Consider the following 12,361-nt stretch of genomic DNA (forward strand, 5'->3'; position numbering starts at 1 on the left):
TTCTTTTCCTATATTGTCCTTCTGATTTTTTGTTGGAACTTCTCTTTCCTCCATGTCTTTTAATACCCTTTTTCTGCTTTCTCTCTTTAACTGCTTGTGCTGCATTTGAGTACTTTGCTGAAATCTTTTTAAAATCTCTTTCCACTTTATTGTTTGTTTATTCAGTGAGGTCTATCTAATCAGTATTTATCTATCCTTTGAGTTTTTTATTTCAACCCATCTATTTTTCTAACAATATTTGAAAGAACAATTATATTAGCTTGAAGAAGTTTTATGTGGTTCTTGTAAAATCTGACTTTAAAAATTTTTTAATCTTTTATCATGTTTTCATGTTTATATCATTAGTCTTTGTAAACGTTTTAATTTTAGGATGTTTAAACTGGATCTATATGATAGTACTGGTACCTGGAATTGTTGGTAATGGTGGAGGGGTGGGGTGGGAGTTCCTCATCCCTGTTTCTACCAATCTATGTTCATGACAGAGAGTTTGAGTGTTTTGTAATTTTGGATTGTGAGTTTTTCTTTGGGGATTGATTGATTGATTTCTGATAATCCACTACAGGCTGAGGTTGAGTTTCTGTCCCTCCAGAGAGGTTTTGTGTATACTTTTGTCAGGGGTCTCAGGATTATCACTGGCCTGGGCCACTTTGTAGCTTCACATTTAGAGAGACAGACCACCCAATAGGGGCTTAATATGAGCTTCAAATCTACATAAAGTGGGCCATTAGCTGTTAGTTCTCAGGGAGGCTTTTTTCCCCACTGCCGCTGAGATTCAGGCTGAGACAGATAAGCTTCTTCACCATCTCTTGTGCACTTAGAGTACTTTTCCCCCTAATCTACTCTTTCACAGACAGACTTTTTTTTGTGAGTTCTAGCTTTATGTGGGAGTTTCAACTGACATTCTTTCACCCATACTTCATGAAGGTCCTGAGGCTTCTTCTCCTGAACCACATGGATTTACAATCTAAATCCTGTGTTACCCAGACTGGTGAGCTGCTTTCCTCTTGGGGCAGCTAGCATCAGTTCAGATGCTTGGTTCTGGTTCAGATCTCTGTGTGTTTGACCCTAGAAAATTCCTTATTTTCTTGAGAAGTCACCTATGCACTTTAAAAGATATTTATTGTATTTTACCCAGAATTTATAAGCTTTTAATAGTAACAGATTTTTAAAAAGATATCTATTCTGCCAAGAGCACATCATCACTGTCCTCTGACAGTGTACACTAAAAGGTAGAAGATGACTGTCGACATCCAAAGAGCAATATGGAAAGGGGGCCTCTGCGCTCAACAAGTTCATAGATCTTTTTTGGTCTAACTCATTCATAAGCACTGAGGACTTTCATTTAGTCTTCTACTCCATCATCTTTACATTCAAATCACATTCACTAAGTTTTTAGTAAATTTGCGCTTTCCAGGCTTTCATTCATTTATTCAGCAGATATATACCATGTACAGCATTGCTACACGCCAGATATGTGCTTGTTGTGCTCAGCAAAAACATACCCAATCCCTATCTACATAAATAAATGTAAAATTGCACATGTAACAAATACCAGAAAATAAATGTGCAATGGTGCTGTGAGATCCGTTGATTTTGTTCAACTCAGGCCAGGAAGGGCTCAACTGGGGAAGTGAAATAAACAAGAGCTTTCACTGAGTGAAAAGGGGAGCAATAATTGTGTCAGGTCCAGGGCAGCATGTACAAAGGCCCTGGAGTGTGGAGGAAGGACTTAAAGAAAAGTGGTGAGATGAAAGAGGAGTAGTGAGAAGAATATGGTTCCAGAAAAGGCTGAGAAGGAGCTAGGGGTCAAACCGTGAAAGACCCTGTGGGCTGTGTTAAGGAATTTTTCTGTTTAAGTGTCATTGAAGGGCTTTAGAAGGGGGAATGATACATATAATTTGGCTTTGGAAAAGATCTTTCTCATTTGAGGGAGGAGAACAGAGCTGAGGAAGCATGAATGACAAAGGAGACCAGTTACAGGACTATTGTCAGTAGACCAGATTCAGAGTTGCTGGTAGCTCAAGGTCAATTTTGGCTTTGTAGAGTTGAAGGTATGGACAGATTTAAGATTTACTTACCAGATAAATTATTAGGAAGAAGCCGAGTGATGGGCCAGGGACAATTCCAAAGTTTCTAGCGTATATAAGTGGATGGCTAGTGATGTTCCTTTAATGAGATAGGGAACACTGGATAAGGTCAAGGTTTGGTGGAAAGGCCATGGCTTTTTCTTCTTTTACAGATTGGGTCTGAGGTTTTTGAAATATTTAAGAGGAAAATATCAAGAAGCAGTTGGATGTATGGATCCAGAGCTCAGAGAAGAGATTTGGGGATATAAATACATAAGGATTTGCTTATAGGTGTCCATCAGATGAGCTTTCCAATGGGGAGATGATGGATATCGCTTGGATATAGGGACATGCAGGTTACTAGTGACCTTATCAGGAGCTGTTGGGTGGCAAAATGGGGTGAGAAGCTTGGAGTAGGATATAGAGCATATAGAAGATGAGGGCATGGAATTAGATGAGTTTAGACAACTTTCAAGAAGTTTGCCAGTGAAGTTATGTAAGGCTTGCATTCATTTTTAAATGAAACATGTCACTTAATATGATCAGAGACTCAATAGAAAAAAACTTAAATAGTTTCTTGAGAGTGAAAAGGTGGCCAAGAAAAAGAAACCTATACTGGCACAGAGAGGAACCAAAGACACTCAACCAACACTGAAGTGTATGTCCTAAGAGCAAGCATTTATTGAGCTCTCACTATTGTACCAAGTGCCATTCTAAATGCTTAATCTGTATTAACTAAGTTTCCATGGCAACTCTGTGGGGTAGGTGCATTTTAGTTCATGCAGGACATGAGGATACCAGTGACAGAGAGGTGCCACCACTTGCCAAGGTAGAACAACAGGGATTTGAACCCAGTCTGGCTGTGGAGTTCATGTTCTTAACCACTACGCTGTCCTGCTTCTCCAAACGTGGGTGCATAATAAGCTATTTGTCTCATGTATGAGGCAAGATATGGGCTAATCCATCTAAAATATTGAAAATGTTATTGGGATCCCTGGGTGGCTCAGCAGTTGAGTGTCTGCCTTCGGCCAAGGGCATGATCCTGGAGACCCGGGATCGAGTCCCACGTCAGGCTCCCAGCATGGAGGCTGCTTCTCCCTCTGTCTGTGTCTCTACCTCTCTCTCTCTCTGTCTCTCTCATGAATAAATAAATAAAATCTTTACCAAAAAAAAAAAAAAGAAAGAAAAGAAAAGAAAATGTTATTGGTTGTGTAATGACTTTGGGGCAAAAGTATAAACTAATGTTCACTTAAATGATTTGTTAAAACTTCTTAGCTTTATGTTCTAGAACAAGGCAGGCGTAAATGAAATGTCATTAGATCAGTGTTAGCTTTCACCAGTGGCCTTTAATAAATGTGTGCACATTATTCATTTAATTGCACCTGTATCTGTGTGGTAGCCTCACTGTTGAGGGTATAATAGGTAAGTAAGCAGAATTCACAACGGTCTGAAGCCATTCATACCTCTCTGCCAAGGTGTATTTGTGAGTGTCCACTAACCAATGTCCTAAGATAAGTGACCTTTTCCAGATTCCTAGGGATTGGCTTTAATATATGCGTGTGGGGATGCCAGGGTGGCTCAGTGGTTGAGCATCTGCCTTCGGCTCAGGCTCTGATCCCAGGACCCAGGATTGAGTCCCGCATCGGGCTCCCGGCATGGAGCTGCTTCTCCTCTGCCTGTGTCTCTGCCTCTCTCTCTCTCTCTCTCTGTCTGTCATGAATAAATAAATCATTAAAAAAAATAATAATGGTGATGCATGTGTTTATTCTTTTCCTAAGGATTTAACAACACTGAGAGGACATGCGACAAAGAGTTTATTATTCGGAGAACAGCCACCAATCGAGTCCTGAATGTCCTCCGTCACTGGGTCTCAAAGCACGCACAGGTAATTTATTGGCATTGCTAATGACTTTCAAGGATTATTTTTTTAAAAAACCAAGTTTCTAAGTCGTTATATTTGTAAAATGCCTTCTGAGTCTTAGAGTTAGGGAAACCTTGGAATGAGAATAGAAAGGGAAGAAATGGGATAGACCTTTGGATCAAAGTAAACATGTGCCTGTTTGCCAAATATCCACTGTCTCCTATCTGGCATGACGCCGGAGGTGAAGCAGGGCTCCTCTCTTTCCTGACCTTATGAGGCAGCAGCCCCCGGCTGTGGGTGCTGGAAGCGCTGGCCTGTGCCAGCCAGGGAGTGCTCTTCATAGGGCTGTCACCGTAGGTGGGATTGCACCAAGTGTGGCCGTGCTGGGGGTAAGCAGCAGGTACTCATACCCCTCAGGTAAACAGCAGGTGCCCTTGGAGATTAGAGCACTCTGGTGTCTGGTCTGGAAGTATTTTCTCAGGCTGATTTAGGAGGTATGTAGCCTCATGCCTTTGATGTTCTGGTTCCTAATATTCTTTTTTTTAAATTGCCTCATGCTGACGGGACACCTACTTGATAATTGTTTGTGTGTTTTCAGTACATGTTCATAAAATTTACACCCATTTCACAATTTCCCAAAATAAAGGACGTCCTTCGCTTCATTGGCTTGAGCGTCCTTCGCTTCATTGGCTTGAGACATGTGTTGTGCTTTTGTGACCCACTGCCAAATAAAGGGGGGGGGGGGCTCTGGCGCACATGTGGTGGCTAGCACCTGCCAGGAGAGTTTTCAAGAGAGGGAAGGGGACCCTGCATGGCTTAGATGAGAACATGTTAATTATATAAAGTGTGAGTAAAATGCTAATTAATAAAGAAAAAGAGAAAAGAGGAGTTCCCGGGTCTCCCTTCATTATATTCTCAGATCTGTCGTGGATCTGCAGCACGGCCCTTGGTAACAACAGTCCATGAGAGAGCCAGAGTCCTGGAATCCCTGTGCGAGGAGAATACACTAATTGGGAAAAGTGGGATTTGGGCCTCACCATCAGTTAGCCCATGACAGTTCTTAAATGTAAATTAAAATAAAAATGAAGGTAGCATGTTAAATATAGGATGTAAAAATTTTATCTTACACCTCTTGAATAAAGAAAAATGGATCCCCTATGACTCAAATTCTGAAACCATCCTGAGCCCATGGAAAATGTCTCATCTCTCTTCCTTATAATCTGAGGGAGCTGCTTGTAGGTCCCCTTGCCTCATTGCAGGTGCATGATAATGAGGTTTCTCCTGTGTCTGACAGTCCCATTCCCCTCTGGCTTTGGACTCGGGGTCCTGACTTTTGATTCCCAGGGCTCCAGTGGCTTCAGGGGTGCAGAGTAGCTTCAGTACACAAGGCTTAGCAGGTGCTCCTCGGTTGTCTCCCCTGCTGCAAGTGCAAGCCCAGCCCCCTCCTATCTGCAAATCTTCTCTGAAACCTCTAATCTTGCTTCCCTATCAGCCTCACCTCCTTTCCCTCCCTCCCCAGTGCCCTCTTTTTCTAATGATCTGAAACAGGAATCCCTCCCAATTTGCATAGAACCCTTGCAGTGGCTAGAAAAAGAGTCGTGAACCAATTTACGATCTGTTGGTCTTACTTTACTTTGGGTGAAGAGAGCTCATAGACGGGGAGATGGGTGGGCTGAATCCCTTACTTGTACGATAGAGATGTGCAGGCAGGTGTGATCATCTGGCTTGACAGTGGCTGCATAGCTACATGCATCCAGCCGGGATTAGAAAGAAAAGCACCAAGTCCCCGGAACAGAAAGTGGATTGATACGAAAGCAAGGGTCTCGTTATTCAGTGTGTCCTGGGGCCTTTAGCTGTAATCTAGAAAGACCCTAAATGTTAACTGGTGGTCAGACAGTTAAGGTACTTCGCTGCCTGTTACTTAAGGTGTGCTTGGATGTGGGGAAGCACTTGGTCATCTGCTTAGGAGGCCCATGCTTGAGAAACCTGGCTTCTCAGACCCTCCCTACGTTGGGGACAGACGTGGATGGTACAAATTGCTCAGACATCCAGTCTTCCATCCTGAGACAATTAAAAAAATTTTTTTGTATATTTTTTTCATTGGAGCTTGGTATGCGAACATACAGCATAACACCCAGTGCTCATCTCATCAAGTGCCCCACTCAGTGCCCATCACCCAGTCACCCCGTCACCCAGCCAACCTCCCCTTCCACCACCCCTTGCCAGAGTTAGGAGTCTCTCACGTTCCGTCACCCTCTCTGATATTTCCCACTCATTTTCTCTCCTATTCCCTTTAAACCCTTTCACTATTTCTTATATTCCCCGTATGAAGAAGCCATATAATGTTTGTCCTTCTCCGATTGACTTACTTCACTCAGCATAATACCCTCCAGTTCCATCCACGTTGAAGCAAATGGTGGGTATTTGTCGTTTCTAATATTCTATTGTATACATAGACCACATCTTCTCTATCCATTCATCTGTCGATGGACACCGAGGCTCCTTCCACAGTTTGGCTATTGTGGACATTGCTGCTATAAACATTGGGGTGCAGGTGTCCCGACGTTTCATTGCATCTGTATCTTTGGGGTAAATCCCCAACAGTGCAATTGCTGGGTCTAGGGCAGGTCTATTTTTAACTCTTTGAGGAACCTCCACACAGTTTTCCAGAGTGGCTGCACCAGTTCACATTCCCATCAACAGTGCAGGAGGGTTCCCCTTTCTCCACACCCTCTCCAACATGTGTTGTTTCCTATCTTGTTAATTTTCCCCATTCTCACTGGTGTGAGGTGGTATCTCTTTGTGGTTTTGATTTGTATTTCCCTGATGGCAAGTGATGCGGAGCATTTCCTCATGTGCTTGTTGGTCACGTCTATGTCTTCCTCTGTGAGATTTCTGTTCATGTCTTTTGCCCATTTCATGATTAGATTGTTTGTTTCTTTGCTGTTGAGTTTAAGAAGTTCTTTATAGATCTTGGAGACTAGCCCTTTATCTGATAGGTCATTTGCAAATATCTTCTTCCAATCTGTAGGTTGTCTTTTAGTTTTGTTGACAGTTTCTTTTGCGGTGCAGAAGCTTTTTATCTTAAGTCCCAATAATTCATTTTTGCTTTTGTTTCCCTTCATGGATGTATCTTGCAAGAAGTTGCTGTGGCCAAGTTCAAAAAGGGTGTTGCTTGTGTTCTCCTCTAGGATTTTGATGGATTCGTGTCTCACATTTAGATCTTTCATCCATTTTGAGTTTATCTTTGTGTATGGTGCAAGAGAGTGGTCTAGTTTCATTCTTCTGCATGTGGATGTCCAATTTTCCCAGCACCATTTATTGAAGAGACTGTCTTTCTTCCAGTGGATAGTCTTTCCTCCTTTATCGAATATTAGTTGACCATAAAGTTCAGGGTCCATTTCTGGGTTCTCTATTCTGTTCCATTGATCTATGTGTCTGTTTTTATGCCAGTACCACACTGTCTTGATGACCACAGCTTTGTAGTACAACCTGAAATCTGGCATTGTGATGCCCCCAGCTCTGGTTTTCTTTTTCAGTATTCCCCTGACTATTCGGGGTCTTTTTTGATTCCACACAAATCTTTAGATTATTTGTTCCAACTCTGTGAAGAAAGTCCATGGTATTTTGATAGGGATTGCATTGAATGTGTAAATTGACCTGGGTAGCATTGACATTTTCACAATATTAATTCTTCCAATCCATGAGCATGGAATATTTTTCCATCACTTTGTGCCTTCCTCAATTTCTTTCAGAAGTACCTGACACAATTTTTATGTAAAATCATTATATAAGATATACAAAACAATTATGATATACAAAATATGAAGGGCTTGAACAGTAGAATTTTTCATCATTTCCCATCTCATCAAAGATAACTAATACTGGCAGATACGACCCTGAACTTCATTCAGGAGAAAGAGAGTTGTGGTATTATGAGTGTTGGTTCTCCAGAGAAATAAAATTTCCCTAGGATGTCACCCTCAACTCCTTCCCTGCAGTGTGTACTAGAATGCCATTCTGGAATCTTCTAGCCTTTCCTTTAGTAAGTATTTGGCAAGGCTAGAATATTGTGGTTTTTTATTTTGATTCTAAAATTTTTCATCTGTTACATGTTCTGCCCTAGTTTCTCCTCATTTTGTTTTGCTTTTTCACTCATGTGTTGCCTTTCTTGATGAAAGTGAAGCCACAAGTCTTCCCTGGGTGTCTCCCACATGTCTTGTCTGTGGGTTAGCAGAGTCGGGATACACGAGTTCTTCTTCGAGCTCTGTCACTATATCTTCTGTGGGGGCTGATTTGGTCCCTTGGCCTCACTGGGTGTTAATATTCTCTTCTGAGAATGAGAACAACCCTCCATCTCTTGCCTCCCCCGAGGATGTAGTAATGAGGTTTAAAGGCAACATTGAATCGAGAAGCAGGAAAGACATAAAGTACACTGTGGGTGGGTGTGACCAACTTTCCCTTCCAGCTAAGGATAGGAGATGAACATTTCCTCCCCCTACAAGGAGCTCTTAATTCCCTGTAGATGGGATGTGTCTCCTTCATCGTTGTGTCTGCTTCCTCAGGGCTCTGCAATGCAGGGTTCATGGGAGATGCCCAGGAAAAGTTATCAAATAGAGTTTACAGGTTAATGTTGCTGTCGCTCATTCTCTAGCATTTAAAATATGCAAAGTCAGCCAGGACAGAACTAAGGCCACTGAGGGACCAGAACTCAGCGCTGTGTGTTTAGAAAATCAGAGAGAAGGAAGTCTTTTTGTTAGGTGTCCACACACAGCTCCAGTGTCTCCTAGCAGGAGACATGTGTGGACATTTGCACAATTCCAGGGTGTCTATAGGTTTCGGGGCCTGCAGTGCTTTTAACCCCATGCTCCCAAGACTGCTTTGTCTTCTGTGCACAGATGGGAGAGGGAGGGGCTTTGAGGCTGGCACTCGAGTGTCTGTGAGAGGCCTGGTGTGTACAATCTATAGCAATTTTGATTTTCCCGAATTGCCTTATAGACCCACTGATTCTGGAAAGATTCTTCTGTCCCGATTGTTTGAGGGATTTTACATACCATGGAGTGGCACTAATAAAGGAGCCTGCAGCTGTGTCCACAGGCTACAGCCTGCTCCATCAGACCCTGGGTTATTGTCTGAGGAAAAAGTGACCAGAATGAAATGGTCACTCATTTTCTTAACTGTAGGTTAAGGGGAGTGTTTTAAAAGCATGAGATCAGATAAAACTGACTAATTCACATGAAAATCTCCTTCCTAAAGGAGTTTATGGAGGAAACGTTGCTACTTCCTCTCTTTTCCCTCACCTCCTTCATTCATTCACTAACAAGAATTGAGCACTGGAGTGTGCCAGACACAGGGCAGATGTAAGTGTGAAAGGATCCAGACATTGCCTGAGTCAGGGGTACTGGCCTTACATATCCCGTGGAGAGAACTCCCAAAATCCCACCAGGTGCCCCTCAAGACTTAGCCACTGTCCATCTGCTATATCCAGAGCCGAGCTCGGCTCCACCTGCCCCAGCAAGTCAGGTGATGTTCTATACGCTGGACAGTGGAAGCAAGAAGGGAAAGCGAGGAGTGGCCTGGGTAGGCCAGTCAGTTAAGTGTCTGCCTTTGGATCAGGTCCTGGGTCCTGGGGTGGAGCCCTGGGTCAGCTCCCTGCCCCGTAGGGAGTCTGCTTCTCCCTCTCCCTCTGCCCCTCCCCCCTGCTTGTGCTCTCTCACTCTCTCTGTCAAATAAATAAAATCTTAAAAAGAAAAAGAAAAGAAAAGAAAGGCGAGAAGTGGAGAGGAGGTGTTGGGGAAAGAACAGGGGCCTTTAGGTAAAGGCCTTTAGACTTTAGGTAGGGCCTTTAGACTGCCAGGCTGAGGGCAGGCCCAGCTACGCCAGGAAGGAAATGTCTTATTCTGGACTGAACTGGAACTTTGATTAATGTACTGGACTGGACATTTTGATTGAAGAGAGAAGTCTCATACCTAAAGGTTCTCAAAGACTTCAGTGCTTGCCCAAAATATATGCGGGGTGGAGAAGGATGGTGGACAGAGCAGTTTACTGTGATCAGTGAAAAACAGTACCACAGCTTGACGATGACGTCATTGTTTGTGATACAGGAAGTGCAGGTCATCTCAGGAGAGCAGCTTCACAGACTGTATCAAAGTAACTCAGCTGTTAGGTTTCTAACTTCAGTCCTCTTTCATTCATTGTCTGGGGGACAGAGAGAGCCCACATTTAGCTGCTGCTGAAGAACTCTTGAGTTTATATGTCAGTTTAGATGCTTTGTTGCATTTTACCTGGAGATCACATTCTTCATAGAAAGGGCACTAAACTTAGCGTGTGGCTCAGCGACTTTTTACCTTTGACCACACCTGTACCACCCTGATCAGGATGGGATAGCACCCAAGAGGCCCCTCCCAGCCCATGCCCCTCTTCCTGGGCACTGCCCAATCTTCTGCTAGTTTTAGTGTTGATCTTATGATATTATGTACTATTTCTATATTAAGGATAAAACCTTTTATCTGCTAATTATACTCGTTTTCCCTGGTTTGCTCTTTTAACACTCTGGATGATACTTTTTACATACATGCATACTTTTCCCATTACGAGGGCTTTATATATGCTTTATCATGTAAAATGTAAAAATGCACACAGACCCTAGAGTCTTTTTTGTTAGAATCCATATTCTGTGACAGTTCCTGAACACATTGAAGAAATAAATGTAGTTTGGGGTATAAGACAAGAATTAGCAGCTCTCACAGCTCCACTGTGGAGCCATGCATAGTAGTTGAGGTGAAAGCTTTCACACCTCCAAAACTCCCAGGAGGTTCTGACCTCGGGCCACTGTGTCCGGGTAGCATGGATGTTGGAGCAGAGGGGCCTTCAGAAGCCTGCTGGAAAAGCAGAGGGGCCATGATGGGGAGCACAGGCTTCGAGGTCAATTTCTGAATTGAAATCGCCTCCCTGTTTATTAGCCATGTGGCCGAGCAAAGCTACTCTAGGCTCTCCATTTCTCCTTCTATCTGAGTGTGGATGAGGTCATGTCTTTCTTCTACTGATTTTGAGGATTACATGAAGTAGGACCTATGAGAGTCACTGTTAGAGACGGATCCTCAGGACATGACAGATGGCTGCCTTCGGCAGAGCCACAGGCCGAAACCCAGGCAAATGTTGTTCCCCCCGAATTGACCAGTGAAGGGATGAGTTCTCAGAGAGGTTCCATTTCCACTGCCCCCGGTGAACCATTTATACTGGTGGGAACATTCAGTATCTGTAGTGCCAAATTAATGTTATTTAATTTAATGAAGTTTAACTGGCCACATGTGGCTAGAGACTACAGCATAACTGTACAGCTCTAGACCTCTCAGAAGTGCAGCAGTGAGCCGACCCGGCTCCCTGACATCCAGCTCAGAACAACCCCTCTCTCATGCATCGCCCCATCCCTCTGAAACAGGAAGTTACGGGTCATCCATCTCTACTCGGCCCTTGCAATAAGCCTGCCAAAGAGGGACACACCTGTATTGGGTCTGTAGGCAGAGCAGAACTTCTAAGTAACATTGGTGTTGGGATTATAAATCTCAAAGTATATGATCTCAAGAAGATTATAAATCTCAAATCTCAACTCTTGGGGTGCAGAGAGCTTGAAAGCAAAATCTCTTTCCCAGTAGGGAATGTCCCAGTGAGTGTCCTTGCGTTTGAACTTCGAGCCTGCAGCCTCCAGTGGGTGGTCCAGTGGGATCATGCCCTGTTGACTAACAGAGGTGGGAAAGTGGGTGTTGCCGGGGTGCCAGGGACTATGTGTGTTCAAAGACCTCAGGGATCACGGTGTCCTAAAACGGGAGTTTATGTAGTTCACCTCTTCTGTTAGTTATTTTGACAGCTGACAGAGTGCCCTTTTTAAATTTTTTAATTTTTTGGCACTGCGTAGTAAGACACTAAATCTGGCATCAAATTAGAGCACTAAGTTCAGATTTATGCTTTGTTCCAAATCTGAAATGGAGGTTGGGCCAAGGATGAGCATAGTACAGACTTTCGATGTGGGTGGGAGAATGAAACAGGTAAGAAAGATCCAGCCATAAAAAAAATAATAATAATAATTTTTAAAAAAAGAAAAGAAAGATCCAGCCATGGAATAGGCAGGTCCTGGCGACCCTACTGACAGCGCTCAGCTGGCTTCCAGCCCTGGCCTGCCCTTGGGCTCAGCCCCTGCTCATCTCTACCTGGGCCTGCCAGGCTGCCCTGGGCGTCTTTCCCATCCACACTCGCTGCTTGGTTTCTGCTCTCGAGTCACAGCTCCCCTTCCACTTGCGAGGCTGTCTTCAGAGGACAGGTGCCTGTTCTTTGAGCTCTTTGCTGGAGAAAGCATGCCTCCCTGGACCACACCACTGTCTGTGTTGTGTGGCCACTTCCTGTCCTCACTCTCCTGAAGGGGCCAGGACTTTAAAGG

The 12,361-nt window shown here is 43.7% G+C and overlaps 1 protein-coding gene across 1 annotated transcript in view; it reads left to right on the forward strand.

The window, feature by feature from the left end:
• The window catches only part of RASGRF2 (Ras protein specific guanine nucleotide releasing factor 2), a 236,943-nt gene that overhangs the window by 188,661 nt on the left and 35,921 nt on the right, over window positions 1-12,361 (forward strand). The window contains exon 18 of the mRNA XM_055342302.1: window positions 3,845-3,951. Within this exon, the coding sequence (XP_055198277.1) occupies window positions 3,845-3,951 (107 nt within the window). The remainder of the gene's footprint in view (window positions 1-3,844; window positions 3,952-12,361) is intronic.

The sequence above is a fragment of the Nyctereutes procyonoides genome, unplaced genomic scaffold, assembly GCF_905146905.1.
Source record: "Nyctereutes procyonoides isolate TBG_1078 unplaced genomic scaffold, NYPRO_anot_genome, whole genome shotgun sequence".
In the NCBI taxonomy this organism is placed as follows: Eukaryota; Metazoa; Chordata; class Mammalia; order Carnivora; family Canidae; genus Nyctereutes; species Nyctereutes procyonoides.